General features: G+C 41.1%; 1 protein-coding gene across 6 annotated transcripts; it reads left to right on the plus strand.

Annotated features, from left to right (window-relative positions):
- The first annotated feature begins 642 nt into the window (after positions 1 to 642).
- LOC139386986 (apolipoprotein L4-like) lies at positions 643 to 23,606 on the plus strand. 6 transcript variants are annotated; one of them, XM_071132911.1, is made up of 17 exons: positions 651 to 1,288; positions 4,645 to 4,722; positions 4,847 to 4,892; positions 5,031 to 5,084; positions 6,629 to 6,694; positions 7,048 to 7,128; positions 7,207 to 7,266; positions 10,576 to 10,716; positions 17,083 to 17,163; positions 17,279 to 17,332; positions 17,418 to 17,531; positions 18,144 to 18,203; positions 18,387 to 18,443; positions 19,109 to 19,183; positions 19,359 to 19,401; positions 19,494 to 19,545; positions 19,687 to 23,606. In XM_071132911.1, exons 4-17 carry the CDS (start codon positions 5,049 to 5,051, stop codon positions 20,588 to 20,590), a joined length of 1,824 nt encoding a protein of 607 aa, XP_070989012.1. In that variant the 5' UTR covers positions 651 to 1,288; positions 4,645 to 4,722; positions 4,847 to 4,892; positions 5,031 to 5,048; the 3' UTR covers positions 20,591 to 23,606. The 6 variants fall into 6 exon arrangements, with proteins under 6 accessions (XP_070989017.1, XP_070989012.1, XP_070989016.1 ...); XM_071132912.1 differs by lacking the exon at positions 10,576 to 10,716 and adding an exon at positions 6,137 to 6,313 and having other exon boundaries at positions 1,074 to 1,288; XM_071132916.1 differs by lacking the exon at positions 10,576 to 10,716 and having other exon boundaries at positions 643 to 1,288; positions 18,150 to 18,203.
- Positions 23,607 to 23,717: the final 111 nt, after the last annotated feature.

Below are 23,717 nucleotides of genomic sequence, written 5' to 3' on the forward strand. Positions count from 1 at the left end.
TGCATCTTTTTTGGCATTGTATGCATGTAAGAAAACTGTGGCAAGACATCAGTAGGTTTATAATTGAACACATTTATGAAGATTTTACACTATTCTGGAGAGATGTACTGTTTGGATTCTTTACATACAATAGAAATAAGCGGAATCATTTTTATGTAATTAATTTCATTATTCTTTTGGCCAAATTTCATATACACAAATGTAAATTTACAAACAGAAAACCACATTTTCGTACCCTACAAAAAGAAATTGAACTGTATTTTAAGACGGTTAAATGCTCTACTAACAAAAAAGCTGTTAGATTTGTAAGTATATGCATGTCCCTTAAGGTCCTTGTGTAATTGTAATGTGATATTGTACCCCCTAGCTCGATTGTCTATTGTCTGTAATCTATGTATGCTTGTGTTCCCTCATGTGCTTTATGTATTGATTTGTTATTAATAAAAATTACACAAAAAAAAGAAAAAAAAAGTGTGTCAGATCAACCCCACAAGTGATCAAAGTTCTTTACCTGCTCCCTCGAGCTAAATTGAGGGCCAAGGGGGTAACGTTGGTGAATTGGACCTCCATTTAAAATGGCAATCAAACTGCATCCGGTTGCGACAGGGATTCCCCTGAGGGAAACTGGCTAGTACGAGAGCAGAGGGGGAGAAAACAACCTGTATGGACTGTAGACAAGGTCACTTTTGTGTCAAACAAGAGAAACGGATACGCTGTGGGTTAAAAAGGTGGATTTTGGAGCATTCATTGCAACTGTTCTTTACTGTATGGCACAAATTACGAAGAAGTTGGACATCATTGTGGCTGCAGCTGAAAAGTATCTAGTACTTCAGGAGTTCACAGCGGAAGATATCCAAGGGGTATTGGCAATGGAAGATGTCCCCCATTTTTGTGTGTTTTTGTTGGTAGTTTGTATGGATATTTCCCCCAACCCAAGAATGTTCCCATTTTTGGGATCTTTTTGTTTTCATCCCGCACATTAGGTGGCAGCAATACACATTTTTGGGTGTACTCTGCCAATAAACCTTAAAGAAGAAGTAATGGAAGCGAACATAGTTATTATTACATATGTGACGTAACACACTTTAGCTAGTGTTACAGCCTAAAAAGAAAAGTTCAACAACTGGTAAAGAATCAAGCCAACTGCTAGTTTAATAAACCGAAGAACAACTATTCAGCACAGCCTACATTTCAGCAACCACAGCAACTTCTTTTATGATCGAAAAAGGCTTTCAACGCGTATATTGCTTGAAGATCACAGATAAACAACCAGTAGGCAGTTGTAATGGTAAGCGTCGAATCATGTTGAAACGGTTTTGATTATACGTTTAAGTGATGTTTTGATCTGTGGTGTCCATTTTTAAACTTACCATAAATTGCTCCTGTATAATAGAGATAGTTAACATTTGTTTTGACAGGATCGGAAAGGGCGATGCCATTGTGGATTTGGAGTGTGAGGGAGAAGTCATGGTTAGCCCATCATAGCCCAATAATGCACTAAAGAAGCCTAAAGTTACTCCGTATCATCAAAGGACATTAAATGTCCCGTTTATAGACGAAATGCCTCTGGAAGCCAAACCCGCTAAATACTCAATCTAAACATGAATCGATTCTCAATTGCCTTACGGTTCTATAAACATAAATCCCTCGACTTTCCTAGCACATTTAAAACCATTTCACAAACGCAAAATACACACGGTTTATTTATATGATTTTATTAAGCGTCACACACCTACCAGTGCCCAGCCCACATGGGTTTACAATTTTCCTTGTACTAAAACAAAATAACATTTTACAAATTATAATAATCATGGCAGGTACAGCTACACTACACAAAAAAATACATTGTTTAATTTTTTTTGCAGCCGTCAGTATTTTTCAGTGTCGACAGTCTTCCGTTTACACACAGGTGTTCAGAGACGCAGATAGCTAATTAGCACAGGTAGTCCACTCTGTCTTCCGTCATTGGGGGCTATTCTATGGGTGCTGAAACCAGTTGTTTCTTTTTAAAAACAAAATTGTTATGTCAGAGCTTCAGTAGTTGCTTTTCAACTCCATCCTAAATCGTTTGAGTTTAATCATCTACTTATCGTGGGTCTTCTTAAGAGCCCCGAGGCCTTCTCTAAAAGGTAACGCAAATTACGGTACGGTTTTGGAAACCGTATAATGTATTTTTCATATCAGGGTATTTTACGACATCATTTAGGGTTTCCGCACAGACATATCTCCATATTGCTACGCGTGTTAACGGAAAACCGAGGCAGCCATCGAGCGTGCTCGGAACATCTGTGTGTAAGCATACAGTGCGTTCGGAAAGTATTCAGACCCCTTGCCTTATTCTAAAATGGATTAAAGTTTTTATTTATCATCAATCTACACACAATACCCCATAATGACAAAGAAAAAATAGGTTTCTAGAAAACGTATAAAAAACTGAAATCACATTTACATAGGTATTCAGACCATTTACTCAGTACTTTGTTGAAGCATCTTTGGCAGCGATTACAGCCTCGATTCTTCCTGGGTATGACGCTACAAGCTTGGCACACCTGTATTTGGGGAGCTTCCCATTCTTCTCTGCAGATCCTCTCAATCTGTATCAGCTTGGATGGGTACTGTCGCTGCACAGCTATTTTCAGGTCACTCCAGACATGTTCGATCAGGTTCAAGTCCGGGCTCTGGCTGGGCCTCTCAAGGACATTTCAAGACATGTCCCGAAGCCACTCCTGCATTCTCTTGGCTGTTTCCTTAAAGTTGTTCTCCTGATGGAAGGTGAACCTTTGCCCCAGTCCGAGGTCCTAAGCGCTCTGGAGTAGTCTTTTAATTTTTTTTATTAAAAAAAAAAAAACTTTAATCTGTTCATCTTCCCCTTGATCCTGACTAGTCTCCCAGTCCCTGCCCCTGAAAAACATCCCCACAGCATGATGCTGCCACTACCATGCTACACTGTAGGGATGGTGCCAGGTTTCCTCCAGATGTGACGCTTGGCATTCAGGCCAAAGAGTTCAATCTTGATTTCATCAGACCTGATAATCTTGTTTCTCATGGTCTGAGAGTCCTTTAGGTGCCTTTTGGCAAACTCCAAGTGGGCAGTCATGTGCCTTTTTTTTACTGAGGAGTGGCTTCCATCTGACCACTAACATAGATGGCTGATTGGTGCTGCAGAGATGATTGTCCTTCTGGAAAATTCTCACATCTCCACAGAGGAATTCTGGAACTCTGTCAGAGTGACCATCGGGGTTCTTGGTCACCTCCCTGATCAAGGCCCTTCTCCCCCGATTGCTCAGTTTGGCCGGCGGCTAGCTCTAGGAAGAGTCTTGGTGATTCCAAGACTTCCATTTAATAATGATGGAGGCCACTGTGGGGACTTTCAATGCTGCAGATTTCTTTTGATACCTTTCGCCAGATTTGTGCTTCAACACAATCCTGTCTCGGAGCTCTACGAACAATTCCTTCAGCCTCATGGCTTGGTTTTTTTCTCTGACATGCACTGTCAATTGTGGGACCTTTTATATAGACAGGTGTGTTCCTTTCCAAATCATGTCTGATCAATTGAATTTACCCCAGGTGGACTCCAAACATTTCAAGCATAATCAATTGAAACCAGATGCACCGGAGCTCAATTTCGAGTCTCGTAGCAAAGGGTCTGAATACTTAAGGTATTTCTGTTTATTTTTAATACATTTGCAAAACAATTTTAAAAACGTTTTTCGCTTTGTCGTTAATGGGGTAGTGTGTGTAGATTGAGGAAAACAATTTAAATCATTTTAAAATAAGGCTGTAATAAAATGTGGATAATGTCAAGGGGTCTGAATACTTTCTGAATGCACTGTAAGTGGGGAGGGAGTGTAGTTGATCAACTGGAGGCACACAGAGCATATGGATCTGTGCAAAACTGCTACAGTAAGTGTGTATTTTTATTTTAAAGATTCTTTCTCACTGTTATGAATGTGAAAGATAAGGGGCATATCATCATATGTTTCGAAAACCGCTTTGCAAGCTATGATTAACGCGTTTTTCTAAACAAATGAAACTTAGCGTCGGAATTGTAGTTCACACTGAGCCAACCGTGGGCAAGTTTTTTTTTTTGAGAGAGAGTTCAATTATGGTGAAACTGAGTGGCCTACATATTGATACGAACAACCCAACACCTAGCGACCTCTTCAAGGGGTTCATTGTTGCTGGACCTGGGTTCGAGTCCTGGTCGGGGCTACCCTGCGAATTCACTACACTGGTGTCGGAAGTGGGAGGGTGCCCGTTAGGCCATCGGAGAGGCGTGCACACGAGGGACTTGGTATAGTATTGAAACGCGGCGACATTCTTTCCCAAAGGAAGAGAGTATAATGTAGTGACCAACCCAACACCTAGCAATCTCTTGGCATAACGGTTAAGGTGTTGGCTTGACAATTGCCGGATCCGGGCTCGAGACCCGGTTTGGGCTGCCCCCAAATTCGCTACAATAGGTTTTCTTTAATACAAGAACCATAACCATTGACCAATCATTCTGTGTATTTTTCTAAATCCTCTGAATTAATCCACAATGAGCAGCCTAGTGTAGAAAGAGGGCAGTGCTGTTATGTTATATCCCCCCCCTCAATATTTATACTTTTTTTTTAATGATATTGATGGCATCTTTAATTGCAGGAAAAGTAGAAGGCTGAAAACACATCAGGATCAAAGGAGAATCTCACCTCTTCTGAAAAACACTCTAAAACCAAATAGGTAAGCATTTTGGTCTAATTTGTTGCTGTACTCTTTATTCATCAATATGGAATCTCAACTCAGAATGTACTTAACTGTAAAACATGTGTCCCTTTCTTTGTTTCAGGATAACCTATCTACACAGTGATCTGTCAGCCAGCAGTGACAGTCTCTCAGACAAGACCTCAAAGGTGAGGCTGGTGTTACACAATGTAACTTTCCTCCAATTTGTTTTGCATGCAACTAGGTTGCATTTGGATCGCTTCATATAACACCCCCAGCAAATAATAAGCAGCTTTTAATTTCTTTTTTATGTCTTTATCTGTCAGAACAAACTGGTTGGAGCCATGAACAAGCTGAATCCTTTTAAATCAACTCCCAAAGTAAGACATCATAGCTGTTGTACTAGCCAATGAGATTACACTTTTTCCCTCCAGAAAAAAATAGATTTCACTTGTAAAAAATCACATGATTTTGCATGAAATTCCTGTGGTTTTTCCATAGGTTGTGCTTATTTTCTTTCACTATCATATGACAGTTTGAACTATGAAGATAGAGTAATTACATTTATAACGATGCTTGAGACTGATAGTTTGAGCTGAATATGGTGGCAACATCTACAGCCCGAGAACAAACATACTGAACAAAATATAAATGCAACATGCAACAATTTCTATGATTTTACTGAGTTACAGTTTATATAAGGAAATTAGTCAATTTAAATAAATAAATTAGGCCCTAATCCATAGATTTCACATGACTGGGGATACAGATATGCATCTGGTGGTCACAAAAATGTGTCAACTAACTTTTTGTCCTGAATACAAAGTCTTATGTTTGGGGCAAATTAAATACAATACATTACTGAGTACCGCTCTCCATATTTTCAAGCATAATGGTGGCTGCATCATGTTACTGGTATGCTTGTAATCGTTAAGGGCAGGGGAGTTTTTCAGGATAAACAAAGAAATGAAATGGAGCTAAGCACAGGCAAAATCCTAGAGGAAACCTTGTTGTCTGCTTTCCACCAGACACTGGGAGATACATTTACTTTTCAGCAGTACAATAACCTAAAACACAAGGCCAAATCTACAGTGGAGTTGCTTACCAAGAAGACAGTGAATGTTTGAGTGGCAGAGTTAGTTTTGACATAAATCTGCTTGAAAAACTATGGCAAGACTTAAATGATTGTCTAGCAATAATCAACCAATTTAACAGAACTTGAAGAACTCACACCAGAACCAGAAAGATTCACAGCTGTAATCACTGCCAATCACTGTATTTACTCAGGGGTGTGAATACTTATGTCAATTATATTTATTTTTCATTTTCAATAAATTAGCTAACATTTCTAAAAACATGTTTTCACTTTGTCATGATGCGTTTTTGTGTGTGTATATAAAAAAATATTTATTTTAATCCATTTTGAATTCAGGCTGTAACACAACAAAATGTGGAGTAAGTCAAGGGTTATGAATACTTTCTGAAGGCACTGTATATAAGGAACCAGGATCAGATGTTGAAGAGCCACCTGCCACCACAGAAAAGCTTCCCAGCCACAGACATTCCTATGCACGGCCCTGTTCATCTGTTACTGTTCCTGTTTCATTATGTAATTCAAGTCGTATTGCATGTTATTTCTGTCAGAATTACCAATGGAGCCATATCAAAAATGAATCCATTCTGCTCTTTAACTACAGTAAATATTACAATTAATTTAACTGTTGGTGGTGGTGCTTGTATCAATGATTATGATTTTTGTGAAATGTTCGTTAGGATTATGATGGCGTGATGTTTTCAAAGTCGTGATAGTGTCGGTTTGTGTTGGTGGTTTTGAGTTCAGTGCAAGTGGTGATGCTGCAGAGAAGTTAATCAATATGGTGAGAAGGATGATCCCTTTAAAATAACAATGTCTTTCCTTGTTCAGAAGGACAATGAAGATGCAAAGTTACTCAGGGACAAGGAAAGGCAGGAAGAGGAAAAGCAAAAAACAGTGAGTTTGTTACATTTATACCACACACACTTGTTCTACTATCCTAGCGGAGACCTAAAATTGATTTCCATTCTAAATCTTATTTACCCTAAACCTAACCACTAACCATAATTCTAAACATAACTGAAAATAGCCTTTGTGATTGTGGGGACATTGGAAATGTTCTTTTACTATCCTTGTGGGAAGGATAGAAGATCAAGACCATACACACAATCAAAGTTGCTTCTCTCTTTCGAAAGTCCCCTCTCTTCCTTGTCTCCACCTTTTCCTAAAGTTCCCACCAGCCTTTGCTTCTCTAACTCCTACAAAGTCACAGGAACAGAACAGTGATTGACTGTGAGTGTCCTTGTCAGGTCAAAAGCAATCTGATCCAGAGAGAGAGGAAGGAGAGAACTGAAACACAGCCGGCAGTTCCTCCCAGACCCACTGAAGAGGTAGGCAAACTGCTCCTCCTTACTGTATGTCAAATGTTTTATATATCTCTACTGAGGTTGTCTGTCACCTCTCCACAGGAGCTGAAGGATACAGCCTTACATGACAGACTGAAGAAGAGAGAGACGAACGACAATCAGGTATGGTTTACACCAGTCATGTTCATTTTTGGATGTGTGTTATCTATAGTGGGGTCTGAATTTAATTTGAGGGTCAAAGATCATACTTCCAAGGCTTGCTAACCTCTCACCATTAACATGGGGAGGTTAGCATGTCTTGGGGGTATGATCTTTGATCCTCTTGTAACTATTCACTAATAATTATTCACGATTCATTCAGGATTATCCATAATCATTGAAGCATCCACATTAGGGCTGTCCCGGACCAAAAAATAAATACTTAGTCGCCTGAAAGTCATCTGTTCGATTCACCAATTTATTTTTTTTTTATGAGTATTTTCACCTATATAGACACTATGTGTTTTAATAAAATCAACTATATGCATTGAGCTTGTCTAATGCTTTTTAAATTAAATAAAACACAAATGACTCGGGAGCCAGACATCTAGCTAGATAAGCTGAAGAAAAACATACATTTGACCAAACCATTCTCATCCCTCTCCTGCTGGCTTTTGCAGATTCTGCCATTACTCTCCTGAAGTTGCCGGTAATAGGCTAAATGAGGAGTCGGCAACCTTTCTCATGTAGCATGCCAATTTATCTTACTATTTCTACCTATCTGTGTGCCAGTTGTGGTCTTCATAAGCACATTTTTGTGGAACAGTTTTGTTTTATAATAACGTCTTCATATCTCAGTCATTGTCATGTGATTAATCAAAATTCTATCCAAATTTGAATAAAAATGATAAAAACCTAAAGTGACTCCTATTGCCATTGCCAACTATGTAAAAAAATGTGCCTACATAAAGACAACAAATAAAAACATTGCAGCCTGCAAGTAGAAAATATTCGGATTTTAAAAATAAATAACCTATAAATCACATTGGCTACGCATGGCCTGTCTGCAACCAACTTTAAACATTGTATTAACTTTGGTCTGGCCCAATGCTTGCCTAACGAACTTGCAACATTGTATAAAATATTCTGGGCGCTCAGTTTCTGTGCCAGTGAGCTCAGGACAGACACAGCTGTAGGCTATTTACGCAAGGGATATGAAGCAGTGCTTGACTTGGGCAGGAGCTCACTAGAGCTGAGTACCGACACCTCAAATGCTCTACTGCTTGAGCTTCTGTTCCTCTTATAGAATATTATCTCAAAAGTATTGTGGAGCTCCTGTACTTAAACAGTACCAGCACCAAAAATGAGAACCGGAACCTATTTGTCTAAGTCAAGAAGTTATCAGATAGGTCTGTTTGATGACGTTTCCACTGGATCGGAGCATGACATCTTTTCCTTTCACGCTGAGTGGTTATCGAAAGGGAGAGAGCTGGAAAGATTTTAAAAATACATTGAACTATTGTCATTCTCAATGGATGTAAAAACATACTTTGTTTGCTTGCTATTTAGGTGAAGAAAACATTACTTTGAGAAGCTCTACAGCCAATCAGAAATACTATCAGATCCCCAAATGGGCACATTCCTATTCCTACATTTGCGAGCAGGCCAGGTAGCCTACAGGCCTACTTCTAAGGGTAGTCAAACTCCAAGCGGGCTGTCATGTGCCTTTTACTGAGGAGTGGCTTCCGTCTGGCCACTACCATAAAGGCCTGAAAGGTGGAGTGCTGCAGGGATGGTTGTCCTTCTGGAAGGTTCTCCCGTCTCCACAGAGGAACTCTGTCAGTGACCATTGAGTTCTTGGTCACCTCCCTGACCAAGGCTCTTCTCCCCCGATTGCTCAGTTTGACCAGGTAGCCAACTCTAGGTAGAGTCTCTGTGGTTCCAAACTTCTTCCATTTTTAAGAAAGATGGCGGAAACTGTGTTTTTGGTGACCTTCAATGCTGTAGACATTTTTTGATACCCTTCCCCAGATCTGTGCCTCGACAAAATCCTCTCTCTGAGCTCTACAGACAATTCCTTCGACCTCATGGCTTGGTTTTTGCTCTGACATGAACTGTCAATGGTGGGACCTTTTATTTAGACAGGTGTGTGCCTTTCCAAATGATGTCCAATCAATTGAATTTACCACAGGTGGACACCAAGTTGTAGAAACATCCTAAGCATGATCAATGGAAACAGGATGCACCTGAGCTTAAGTTCGAGTCTCATAGGCGAAGAGTCTGAATACGTACAGTACCAGTCAATGTTTTTTCTTTGTTTTTACTATTTTCTATATTGTAGAATAATAGTGAAGACATCAAACTATGAAATAATACATATGGAATCATGTAGTAAACAAGTGTTAAACAAATCTACATATTTCATATTTGAGATTCTTCAAAGTAGCCACCCTTTGCGTTGATGACAGCTTTGCACACTCCTAGGTCAGTTAGGATCACTTTATTTTAAGAATGTGAAATGTCAGAATAATAGTTGAGATTTATTTAAGCTTTTATTTATTTATTCACATTCCCAGTGGGTCAGAAGTTTACATACACTCAATTAGTATTTGATAGCATTGCCTTTCAATTGTTTAACTTGGGTCAAATGTTTCGGTGTAGGCTTCCACAAGCTTCCCACAATAAGTTCCTCCTGACAGAGCTGGTGTAACTGAGTCAGGTTTGTAAGCCTCCTTGCTCGCACATGCTTTTTCAGTTCTGCGCACAAATGTTCTATAGGATTGAAGTCAGGGCTTTGTGATGGCCACTCCAATACCTTAACTTTGTTGTCCTTAAGCCGTTTTGCCACAACTTTGGAAGTATGCTTGGGGTCGTTGTCCATTTGGAAGACCCATTTGCGACCAAGCTTTAACTTCCTGACTGATGTCTTGAGATGTTGCTTCAATATATCAACATCATTTTCCTGCCTCATGATGCCATCTATTTTGTGAAGTGCACCAGTCCCTACTGCAGCAAAAGGACCCCCACAACATGATGCTGCCACCCCCGTGCTTCACGGTTGGGATGGTATTCTTTGGCTTGCAAGCCTCCCCCTTTTCCCTCCAAACATAACGATGGTCATTATGACCAAACAGTTCTATTTTTGTTTCATCAGACCAGAGGACATTTCTCAAAAAAGTACAATCTTTGTCTCCATGTCCAGTTGCAAACCGTAGTCTGGCTTTTTTATGGCGGATTTGAAGTAGTGGATTTTCTTTGCTGAGTGGCCTTTCAGGTTATGTCGACATAGTACTCGTTTGACTGTGGATATAGATACATCTGTACCTGTTACTTTCAGCATCTTCACAAGGTCCTTTGCTGTTCTGGGATTGATTTGCACTTTTCACACCAAATTACGTTAATATCTAGGAGACAAAACGCGTCTCCTTCCTGAGTGGTATGACAGCTGTGTGTTCCCATGGTGTTTATACTTGCGTACTATTTTTTGTACAGATGAACGTGGTACCTTCAGGTGTTTGGAAATTGCTCCTAAGGATGAACCAGACTTGTGGAGGTCTACAATTATTTCTGAGGTCTTGGCTGATTTCTTTAGATTTTCCCATGATGTCAAGCAAAGAGGCACTGAGTTTGAAGGTAGGCCTTGAAATACATCCACAGGTACACCTCCAATTGACTCAAATGATGTGAATTAGCCCATCAGAAGCTTCTAAAGCCATGACCTCATTTTCTGAAATTGTCCAAGCTGTTTAAAGGCACAGTCAACTTAGTGTATGTAAACTTCTGACCCACTGGAATTGATACAGTGAAATAATCTGTCTGTAAACAATTTTTGGAAAAATGACTTGTCATGCACAAAGTAGATGTCCTAACTGACTTGCCAAAACTATTGTTTGTCAACAAGAGATGTTTGGAGTGGTTGAAAAATGAGTTTTAATGACTCCAACCTTAGTGTGTGTGTGTGTATATATCAGCAAAAAAAGAAACCTCCTCTCACTGTCAACTGTTTTATTTTCAGCAAACTTAACATGTATAAATATTTGTATGAACATAAGATTCAACAACTGAGACACAAACTGAACAAGTTCCACAGACATGTAACTAACAGAAATGGAATAATGTGTCCCTGAGCAAAGGGGTGGTCAAAATCAAATTAAGTCAGTATCTGGTGTGGCCACCAGCTGCATTAAGTACTGCAGTGCATCTCCTCCTCATGGACTACACCAGATTTGCCAGTTCTTGCCGTGAGATGTTTCCCCACTCTTCCACCAAGGCACCTGCAAGTTCCCGGACATTTCTGGGGTGAAGGGCCCTAGCCTTCACCCTCCGATCCATCAGGTCCCAGAAGTGCGCAATGGGATTGAGATCCAGGCTTTTCGCTGGCCATGGCAGAACACTGACATTCCTATCTTGCAGGAAATCATACACAGAACGAGCAGTATGGCTGGTGGCATTGTCATGCTAGAGGGTCATCTCAGGATGAGCCTCTTTTAGTGTCATAAGTTTTCATAACTGTGACTTTAATTGCCTACTGTCTGTAAACTGTTAGTGTCTTAACGACTGTTCCACAGGTGCATGTTCATGTTTATGGTTCAAGCATAGGAAACAGTGCTTAAACCCTTTACAATGAAGATCTGTGAAGTTATTTGGATTTTTACGAAGTATCTTTGAAAGACCTTGTCCTGAAAAAGGGACATTTCTTTTTTTGGTGTGTGTATATGTACATACAGTGGGGCAAAAAAAGTATTTAGTCACCCACCAATTGTGCAAGTTCTCCCACTTAAAACGATGAGAGAGGCCTGTAATTTTAATCATAGGTACACTTCAACTACGAGAGACAAAATGAGAGAAAAAATCCAGAAAAATCACATTGTAGGATTTTTAATGAATTTATTAGCAAATTATGGTGGAAAATAAGTATTTGGTCACCTACAAACAAGCACGATTTCTGTTTCTCACAGACCTGTAACTTCTCCTTTAAGAGGCTCCTCTATCCTCCACTCGTTACCTGTATTAATGGCACCTGTTTGAACTTGTTATCAGTATAAAAGACACCTGTCCACAACCTCAAACAGTCACACTCCAAACTCCACTATGGCCAAGACCAAAGAGCTGTCAAAGGATGCCAGAAACAAAATTGTAGACCTGCACCAGGCTGGGAAGACTGAATCTGCAATAGGTAAGCAGCTTGGTTTGAAGAAATCAACTGTGGGAGGAATTATTAGGAAATGGAAGACATACAAGACCACTGATAATCTCCCTCGATCTGGGGCTCCACGTAAGATCTCACCCCGTGGGGTCAAAATGATCACAAGAACGGTGAGCAAAAATCCCAGAACCACACGGGGGGACCTAGTGAATGACCTGCAGAGAGCTGGGACCAAAGTAACAAAGCCTACCATCAGTAATTCACTACACCGCCAGAGACTCAAATCCTACAGTGCCAGACGTGTCCCCCTGCTTAAGCCAGTACATGTCCAGGCCCGTCTTAAGTTTGCTAGAGAGCATTTGGATGATCCAGAAGAAGATTGGGAGAATGTCATCTGGTCAGATGAAACCAAAATATAACTTTTTGGTAGAAACTCAACTCGTCGTGTTTGGAGGACAAAGAATGCTGAGTTGCATCCAAAGAACACCATACCTACTAAGAGGCATGGGGGTGGAAACATCATGCTTTGGGCTGTTTTTCTGCAAAGGGACAAGGACGACTGATCCGTGTAAAGGAAAGAATGAATGGGGCCATGTATCGTGAGATTTTGAGTGAAAACCTCTTTCCATTTCAAGGTCCTGGAGTGGCCTAGCCAGTCTCCAGCTCTCAACCCCATAGAAACTTTTTGGAGGAAGTTGAAAGTCTGTGTTGCCCAGCAACAGCCCCAAAACATCACTGCTCTAGAGGAGATCTGCATGGAGGAATGGGCCAAAATACCAGCAACAGTGTGTGAAAACCTTGTGAAGACTTACAGTAAACGTTTGACCTCTGTCATTGCCAACAAAGGGTATATAACAAAGTATTGAGAAACTTTTGTTATTGACCAAATACTTATTTTCCACCATAATTTGCAAATAAATTCATTAAAAATCCTACAATGTGATTTTCTGGATTTTTTTTTCTTCTCATTTTGTCTGTCATAGTTGAAGTGTACCTATGATGAAAATTACAGGCCTCATCTTTTTAAGTGGGAGAACTTGCACAATTGGTGGCTGACTAAATACTTTTTTGCCCCACTGTACGTATGTGTATGTATATACACTGCTCAAAAAAATAAAGGGAACACTTAAACAATACAATGTAACTCCAAGTCAATCACACTTCTGTGAACAATACATTTCACATGCTGTTGTGCAAATGGAATAGACAACAGGTGGAAATTATAGGCAATTAGCAAGACACCCCCAATAAAGGAGTGGTTCTGCAGGTGGTGACCACAGACCACTTCTCAGTTACTATTCTTCCTGGCTGATGTTTTGGTCACTTTTGAATACTGGCGGTGCTTTCACTCTAGTGGTTTCATGAGTCGGAGTCTACAACCCACACAAGTGGCTCAGGTAGTGCAGCTCATCCAGGATGGCACATCAATGCGAGCTGTGGCAAGAAAGTTTGCTGTGTTTGTCACCGTAGTGTCCAGAATATGAAGGCGCTACCAGGAGACAGGCCAGTACATCAGGAGACGTGGAGGAGGCCGTAGGAGTGCAACAACCCAGCAGCAGGACCGCTACCTCCGCCTTTGTGCAAGGAGGAGCAGGAGGAGCACTGCCAGAGCCCTGCAAAATGACCTCCAGCAGGCCACAAATGTGCATGTGTCTGCTCAAACGGTCAGAAACAGACTCCATGAGGGTGGTATGAGGGCCCGATGTCCACAGGTGGGGGTTGTGCTTACAGCCCAACACCGTGCAGGACGTTTGGCATTTGCCAGAGAACACGAAGATTGGCAAATTCGCCACTGGCGCCCTGTGCTCTTCACAAATGAAAGCAGGTTCACACTGAGCACATGTGACAGATGTGACAGAGTCTGAAGACGCCGTGGAGAACGTTCTGCTGCCTGCAACATCCTCCAGCATGACCGGTTTGGCGGTGGGTCAGTCATGGTGTGGGGTGGCATTTCTTTGGGGGGTCGCACAGCCCTCCATGTGCTCGCCAGAGGTAGCCTGACTGCCAATAGGTACCGAGATGAGATCCTCAGACCCCTTGTGAGACCATATGCTGGTGCGGTTGGCCCTGGGTTCCTCCTAATGCAAGACCTTATGTGGCTAGAGTGTGTCAGCAGTTCCTGCAAGAAGAAGGCATTGATGCTATGGACTGGTCCGCCCGTTCCCCAGACCTGAATCCAATTGAGCACATCTGGGACATCATGTCTCGCTCCATCCACCAACGCCACGTTGCACCACAGACTGTCCAGGAGTTGGCGGATGCTTTAGTCCAGGTCTGGGAGGAGATCCCTCAGGAGACCATCCGCCACCTCATCAGGAGCATGCCCAGGCATTGTAGGGAGGTCATACAGGCACGTGGAGGCCACACACACTACTGAGCCTCATTTTGATTTGTATTAAGGACATTACATCAAAGTTGGATCAGCCTGTAGTGTGGTTTTCCACTTTAATTTTGAGTGTGACTCCAAATCCAGACCTCAATGGGTTGATAAATTTGATTTACATTGATAATTTTTGTGTAATTTTGTTGCCAGCACATTCAACTATGTAAAGAAAATAATATTTAATTCATTCAGATTCAGGGATGTGTTATTTTAGTGTTCCTTTTATTTTTTTGAGCTGTGTGTGTGTGTGTGTGTGTGTGTGTGTACAGTGCCTTGCGAAAGTATTCGGCCCCCTTGAACTTTGCGACCTTTTGCCACATTTCAGGCTTCAAACATAAAGATATAAAACTATTTATTTTTGTGAAGAATCAACAACAAGTGGGACACAATCATGAAGTGGAACGACATTTATTGGATATAAACTTTTTTAACAAATCAAAAACGGAAAAATTGGGCGTGCAAAATTATTTAGCCCCCTTAAGTTAATACTTTGTAGCGCCACCTTTTGCTGCGATTACAGCTGTAAGTCGCTTGGGGTATGTCTCTATCAGTTTTGCACATCGAGAGACTGACATTTTTTCCCATTCCTCCTTGCAAAACAGCTCGAGCTCAGGGAGGTTCGATGGAGAGCATTTGTGAACAGCAGTTTTCAGTTCTTTCCACAGATTCTCGATTGGATTCAGGTCTGGACTTTGACTTGGCCATTCTAACACCTGGATATGTTTATTTTTGAACCATTCCGTTGTAGATTTTGCTTTATGTTTTGGATCATTGTCTTGTTGGAAGACAAATCTCCATCCCAGTCTCAGGTCTTTTGCAGACTCCATCAGAGTTTCTTCCAGAATGGTCCTGTATTTGGCTCCATCCATCTTCCCATCAATTTTAACCATCTTCCCTGTCCCTGCTGAAGAAAAGCAGGCCCAAACCATGATGCTGCCACCACCATGTTTGACAGTGGGGATGGTGTGTTCAGCTGTGTTGCTTTTACGCCAAACATAACGTTTTGCATTGTTGCCAAAAAGTTCAATTTTGGTTTAATCTGACCAGAGCACCTTCTTCCACATGTTTGGTGTGTCTCCCAGGTGGCTTGTGGCAAACTCTAACCAACACTTTTTATGGATATCTTTAAGAAATGGCTTTCTTCTTGCCACTCTTCCATAAAGGCCAGATTTGTGCAATATACGACTGATTGTTGTCCTATGGACAGAGTCTCCCACCTCAGCTGTAGATCTCTGCAGTTCATCCAGAGTGATCATGGGCCTCTTGGCTGCATCTTTGATCAGTCTTCTCCTTGTATGAGCTGAAAGTTCAGAGGGACGGCCAGGTCTTGGTAGATTTGCAGTGGTCTGATACTCCTTCCATTTCAATATTATCGCTTGCACAGTGCTCCTTGGGATGTTTAAAGCTTGGGAAATCTTTTTGTATCCAAATCCGGCTTTAAACTTCTTCACAACAGTATCTCGGACCTGCCTGGTGTGTTCCTTGTTCTTCATGACGCTCTCTGCGCTTTTAACGGACCTCTGAGACTATCACAGTGCAGGTGCATTTATACGGAGACTTGATTACACACAGGTGGATTGTATTTATCATCATTAGTCATTTAGGTCAACATTGGATCATTCAGAGATCCTCACTGAACTTCTGGAGAGAGTTTGCTGCACTGAAAGTAAAGGGGCTGAATAATTTTGCACGCCCAATTTTTCAGTTTTTGATTTGTTAAAAAGGTTTGAAATATCCAATAAATGTCGTTCCACTTCATGATTGTGTCCCACTTGTTGTTGATTCTTCACAAAAAAATACAGTTTTATATCTTTATGTTTGAAGCCTGAAATGTGGCAAAAGGTCGCAAAGTTCAAGGGGGCCGAATACTTTCGCAAGGCACTGTGTATATATATATACGTGCTACTGCTTGACAAAATAAAATCTTGGTCGACCAACAACCTATCGACCAAACAATCGACCCGTTGACTAATTGGGGTCATCCCTAATTCACATTAATATATTTAGAAACATATATTATATTCTTATTTACAATAAAAATGACTCCAATGACACACTACATTATATACCATTAATTTCTATTGGGCACTAAATCTGAAACCCAACTAAAATAAACTGCAAATGCATCCAAGCATGATGTTGTCATTGCATTCTAGGACCAAATGCTAAACTTTTGACACTTCAATTCTAAGATTATTTAGGGGTGTCAATTTTGACCCCTACCCTTTTTGAGAAAAAACAAGTATTGTTAACAAAGTCTTCCTCTGAGCAATTGTTTTAGTATAAAATATAATGGAGCATACAATATAGCTCAGTATTTGAATTGTTTATTTTATACAGTTATTACTGCTCATCTTTATCAAGGATGTCAATCATTTCTGACCCATCTGTATATGTAGTGTACCGGTATCTCTGTTTAATTAATGCACAATTCAGATGGTGACTATATTCGTCCTTCTGACTATTTCAGGCTAACCGTAATATGATGCAGAGTGAGAGGAAAGGGAAAACTGCTGAAACTCCAGTGGTTCCTCCTAGACCCACAGAAGAGGTAGGCTTGGATGATTGACTGGTCAGGATTTATAATCATATCTAAATTATCTGTATCTATCAGTTATCCTGTGTCATGGTGGCTCATATAGGAGGATTTTGTCTTATGTTTCCAGGAGATAAACAGACCAGCCAGACGTGGTCAGCAAAATACAAAAAAAGACAATCTGGTAAGCGCATGCACATACGCTCGCACATACGCTCGCACACACACGCAAACATATGCACACTCCTTATCTGTAATTTATTTTCTAGGACCAATGTGATGATGAATGCCTTAAAGAGGGTGAATCTCTCTTCCCGGTGGTAAAAGAGGGAGAGGACAAGGATGAAGAAGAGGCCGTGGTTAAACTTACAGATAGCACATCAGTAAGTTTGTTTTCATCTTAAATTCTACATCCCCCTAGACCTCGACCTGTATCCACAAAGCTTCTCGGAGTAGGAGCGCTGATCTAGGATTAGTTTGGGCTTTTAGACCGTAATGATTATATTGACAGGTGGGGTCCTGATCCTAGATAAGCACTCATACTCTGATACGCTTTAGGAATATGGGCACAGTACTCTATCCTTGCTGTGTTCATGCAAATATCAGGGTTTCACTTCAATTCAGTTAAGATTATTCCATGATTAAATGCTGGTGTTTTCCAGATTTTCTCACCATGTTTCTAACAGACACTGAGTTTTTTTTTTAATGTTTTTTTTATTTGACCTTTTATTTAACGAGGCAAGTCAGTTAAGAACATTCTTATTTTCAATGACGGCCTAGGAACAGTGGGTTTAACTGCCTTGTTCAGGGGCAGAACGACAGATTTGTACCTTGTCAGCTCAGGGATTTGAACTTGCAACCTTTCGGTTACTTGCAACCTTTCGGGTCCAACGCTCTAACCACTAGCCTATCTTAACCACTAGGTGAACCAAATTAACACTTCCCTTTACTTGCCCTTTGCGTTAATGTATTGATTTGCATTCTATTGTTCTTAGGCCAAGATGCGAGAACCCACGAGACACAATCCTTTCATGCCACGCGGTGCTGGAGGCAAGGTAACGTTCAAACCTCCTATTTTCATGCACACACATCTGTTGATCTCCCATTGTGTACATTGTAGTTCCCTTCCTCCAGGTGTTAACTATGGTTTACAATATGCATATTATGGTTCCGTTGTGGGATAACTGTTAGAGTCCTCTAGTGTAAAAGTTGTTATATTTGATTATTGTCTGTTTCAGGGTAAAACCAAGAAGCGTGAACCCCAGCAGGGAGTTTCAGTCAGTGACTCAACAGAGGTAGCTCTGCACCCTGACACTCCTACTAACACTGTTCTGCCAGATACCCGTGCTGTTTTAATGGATATCTACTGTACAACCGTCACTCCTGAGGTTTTGTTTGTGTATGCGATTGCTTGACTGCCACAGTTAACAGACTGTAAAGTGGCCCAGGATTTCAAAATGGCTGTCACATGAGGTCTATTAGATGACTAGCTCTTTTTTTTTTCTTGGTCACTGGAAGGATTTTCCCACACGGTATTCTCTGACCCCCAACTAAGATTTTTTTACAATTTTTTTATCTTCTGTTCTCTTTATCTCTACCTACCAAAAACCCAGCCACACCACCTCACCCCTTACTTTGCATTGTGAATTGATTAGATTGCTATTTGCCTAAACTTGTTCCCCTGCTTCCTGTTTCTTTTAACCCTGGAAGATTTTAGATGCTCCACTTCTGCAAAACAGCAGAGAAAGGAACTGAAATCCAAAATCGCAACTTGAAATCTGAAACTGACCACATATTTTCTCAGTTCTGGCCTGTGAATCTGATCTCTGATTAATTGTCTCTATATCTTGGTTGCTACACTGGCAGCAAAAACATTGGTTTGCCAAGAAATGTTCTACTTTTCTTTAGTGTGTAGAATGTATACATAACAGCATGTCATTTATCACCCCTGCCCTCTCAGAACAAAGGTGGAAATAAATCACTATTCGACCAATTGGAGGTATTCCGTATTAATCCAGCGGAGCCAGAGCAGCAGGTTGGTTTCTGTAAACAATGTTAATAATATCAATCTGTGCTCTTAAATACCCACAGATTTACTTTTCACTCTTGGTTTCCTCTAACTGCCATGGAGTTGTGCAATTGATTTTAAATAGATTTTTGATTGAAAAGTATGACTTTCTGAAGCTGATTTGGGAAAATGTGTGTCTCAGCAGAATATGGATGGCCTGATGGAGTGGTGGAGCACAGTGGAGCGTGAGTCCGAAACATGCACACATACACACAGTACTAGCGTAGGGGTATTCCTTAAACTTGATCCAAATGAAGCCCTTTCTCTTTTGCTGCAGAGTGGGAAGACATGCCTCAAGAGCATGACATGACTGAGAAAGAGGAGGCCAAGTAAGTGATTCCTTATGTTGGGTGTTACCTTATGTGCGTGCACCTGTATAGAACAGCCATGTTATAAAGCTGGTAAATGGGTAAATCATACTATAGTAAGTAAGCATGGATAATACTAATTCATCTGAACTTGTTTTCCAGGGTGTTTGCAGTGACAGCTGAGAAGGTGCAGAAAGGTATCCGTGTGTTCAACAAGCTGTTCTCAGAGCGTGCAGAGAGCCTGTGGCAGCACGTCATTGACCTTAACAACATTGCAGACGCCCTCGACTGTTTCAACAAGAAGACTAAGATCGCCCAAATCACTGGTGGTTCCACCAGCGCGGTAGGAGGCGTATGTACCATTGTAGGCCTCGCCCTGGCCCCCGTCACCTTCGGAACCTCTCTGATTGTCACGGCGGTGGGGCTGGGCGTGGCCACGGCGGGTGGCCTCACCACGGCTGGAGCCGGAATCTCCAACACGGTCAACAACTCCATGGACCGCAAGAAGGTGGAGGCCATCGTGACGGACTACCAGGAGAAGATAACCGACATCAACAAGTGCATGCTGTTCATCAAGCAGGGGATTGAGAGTCTGCGCAGGTTCGACCTGCTGAAGATGAAGAAGCATGCGTACAACCGCGACTTCCCGGGCCTCAACAACATCTACGAGGATGGTGCCATGGCCGGGAAGGCCATCCTCATTAATGCCAATGAGATGATGCGTGTGGTGCAGATAGCCAACGTGGCGGGCAGCACCGCTGCAAGAGCTGTCCAGATTGCCAGCATGGCCACCGGAGTGCTCACCGGCCTCTTTGTGGGCATGGACATCTACTTTGTGGCTAAGGACTCCAAGGAGCTGAAGAAGGGAGCCAAGTCAGAGTTTGCAGCCAAGATCAGGGAGGTGGCGACCCAGCTGCATGATGGACTGGTGGAGCTCAATGGCATACGGGTTGAGCTGCAGTCCTCAGATCCAGGCAACACCAATGAGACCAACATCCAAAACACAGATAATACCAATTACAGCAAAAAAACAGACATCTCTGATGACGATATTAACAACTATTAAACCTCTATCAACAAAAGCAATGTTGATAACAGCAATACTTCAGATAACAGCCATAAGACCAGAAAAATCCTAAACTGTATTTCCAACCCATCTCTACAACGACACATCCTGTCAGCATTAACACTACTAGTAGCAACGTTGAGGCTCTGATTCCCCAGTCTCTCTTTCATAGCACAAGCACCCATGCCTGAAACATTTTTTTTAGACTGCAAAAATAGAACCAGATGATATCTCCAGTCATCACTGGCTTGGGTTAAGAACTGTTATTAAAACTTACCTCTGTAATATCTAGCAAAATAGTATATTGTATGACGAGCTCATGTCCACATTTTCCCTTGTCTTGCCCCAAAGAGTTGTATTGTAGTTATGCGCATTGTGCCTGTCTCGACAATATTATCTACAGGACTTTATGAAAAGTAAGGGTTGAAAGTTAAATCAGTTTGTTCATGGGGGCAGGAAACAGTTCACAGATGAAAATTATGGAAATATGTTGTTTTTTTTTATATTACAAATACATTCTCATACACATTATGGAAGGGATCGTTGTGTCTATATTTTCTAGTACAGACTAGTGTAAAAAGCTAAATGTAATATTTTAAAGTTCAGGCAAATATTTTGATGGTTTCGATTTTTGATAGATACACACACACACACAATCTTTGTACATACCTATGGTACTATACATACAGTACCAGTCAAAGGTTTGGACACACCTACTCATTCAAGGGTTTTTCTTTATTTTTACTGATTTCTATTATTGTAGAATAATAGTGACTACATCAAAACTATGAAATAACACATATGGAATCATGTATTAACCAAAAAAGTGTTTAAATATATTTTTATTTGTTTAAGCATACAGTGCCTTCGGAAAGTATTCAGACCACTTTACTTTTTCCACATTTTGTTACATTACAGCCTTATTCTAAAATTGATTTGTTTTTCCCCTTAATCTACACACAATACCCCATAATGACAAAGCAAAAAAAGGTTTTTAGAACATTTTGCTAATTTATTAAAAATATAAAACATTGCAAGTATTCAGACCCTTTACTCAGTACTTTGTTGAAGCACCTTCAGCAGCAATTACAGCCTTGAGTCTTCTTGGGTGTGACGCTACAAGCTTGGCACACCTGTATTGGGGAGTTGCAGATCCTCTCAAGCTCTGTCAGGTTGGATGGGGAGCATGGCTGCACAGCTATTTTAGGTCTCTCCAGAGACTTTCGATCAAGTTCAAGTCCGAGCTCTGGCGGGGCCACTCAAGGACATTCAGAGACTTGTCCCGAAGCCAATCCTGCGTTGTCTTGGCTGTGTGCTTAGGGTCATTGTCCTTTTGGAAGGTGAACCTTTGCCCCAGTCTGAGGTCCTGAGTGTTCTGGAACAGTGTTTCATTAAGGATCTCTCTGTACTTTGCGCCGTACATCTTTGCCTTGATCCTGACTAGTCTCCCAGTCCCTGCTGCTGAAAAACATTCCCACAGCATGATGCTGCCACCACCATGCTTCACCGTAGGTATGGTGCCAGGTGTCTTCCAGACGTGATGCTTGGCATTCAGGCCAAAGAGTTCAATCTTGGTTTCAGCAGACCAGAGAATCTTGTTTCTCATAGTCTGAGAGTCTTTAGGTGCCTTTAGGCAAACTACAAGCGGGCTGTCATGTGCCTTTTACTGAGTGGTGGCTTCCATCTGGCCACTCTTCCATAAAAGCCTGATTTGGTGGAGTGCTGCAGAGATGGTTGTCCTTCTGGAAGGTGCTCCTATCTCCACAGAGGAACTCTAGAGCACTGTCGGAGTGACCATCGGGTTTTTGGTCACCTCCCTGACCAAGGTCCTTTTCCCCCGATTGCTCCGTTTGGCAGTGCAGCCAGCTGTAGGAAGAGTCTTGGTGGTTCCATTTAAGAAAGATGGAGGCAACTGTTTAGAAAGCACTTTCGCTACACCTGCCATAACATCTACTAAATATGTGTATGTGAACAATACAATTAGATTTCTTGGGGACCTTCAATGCTGCAGAATTTTTTTGGTATCCTTCACCAGATCTGTGCCTCAACACAATCCTGTCTCGGAGCTCTACGGACAATTCCTTCGACCTCGTGGCTTGGTTTTTGCTCTGACATGCACCGTCTATGGTGGGACCTTATATAGGCAGGTGTGTGCCTTTCCAAATTATGTCAAATCAATTGAATTTAACACAGGTGTACTCCAAGTTGTAGAAACATGTCAAGTATGATCAATGGAAACACCATTCACCTGAGCTTAATTTCGATTCTCATAGCAAAGGGTCTGAATACTTATGTAAACAAGGTATTTGATTTTTGTTTTTAATAAATTAGCAAGAATGTATAAACCTGTTTTCACTTTGTCATTATGGGGTATTCTGTGTAGATTTCTGAGGAATTTGTTTTATTGAATACATTTTAGAATAAGGCTGTAACGTAACAACATTTGGAAAAAGTCAAGGGGTCTGAATACTTTCCGAAGGCACTGTGGGGTAGGGGTTTTGTCACGATTTTATTCCAAAGAAAACATTGCTTATTGCATTGCTTCATTTTTAGGTCTGTTCGGGGGAATATTAATTTATATTGAAACATTCAGGTTTTTAATTAAGTCTAACTTTTATTTAATTAAGTCTAACTTTTTTATTTTAGGTTAGGAATGAATGTTCTATTACTGAGTAGTGCCTTACTCATTTATATTAAGTCATATATAAATGAGGTCTCACTTTAGGATTATTCTATTTTCCTGTCTTAGATTGGAAAGGTCTCAGCTGCTATGCAATTCAGTCCCTGTGTCTCCCCTGTCTCCTTCACTTGTGTGTGGTACTGATGCTGGATAAGTGATCTCTCCCTCTTTCTCTTTTACTCACTGACAAACTGGAGATGCCTCTTACAAAGGGCAGGGTCAGAGATTATTTTTCATTGGTCAATTTTAGTAACAATTTTTGTTTTGCAATGTAGTATTTATCTTAAGAGTATATATGAAATGTAATAAGTTGCTAATAAACGTACGTATTATACAGTTGAATCTGTTTAATTTTAAGGAACAGGGTTGCAGACGTTTCCCTCGTTCTGCCTCTGCTGCTGTGTCATGCCTTAGATACTGTATTTGTTCAACAAGTGTTGGACTTGA

The sequence above is a fragment of the Oncorhynchus clarkii genome, chromosome 28, assembly GCF_045791955.1.
Source record: "Oncorhynchus clarkii lewisi isolate Uvic-CL-2024 chromosome 28, UVic_Ocla_1.0, whole genome shotgun sequence".
Taxonomy (NCBI): domain Eukaryota; kingdom Metazoa; phylum Chordata; class Actinopteri; order Salmoniformes; family Salmonidae; genus Oncorhynchus; species Oncorhynchus clarkii.

Bases quoted from the DNA above. Each gene is read 5' to 3' on its own strand.
- LOC139386986 (XM_071132911.1), top strand. From the start codon at position 5,049: ATGAACAAGCTGAATCCTTTTAAATCAACTCCCAAA. The intron at 19,402-19,493 runs GTGAGTCCGAAA...CTTTTGCTGCAG, and splicing joins GTGGTGGAGCACAGTGGAGC to AGTGGGAAGACATGCCTCAA. The intron at 19,546-19,686 runs GTAAGTGATTCC...CTTGTTTTCCAG, and splicing joins ACTGAGAAAGAGGAGGCCAA to GGTGTTTGCAGTGACAGCTG.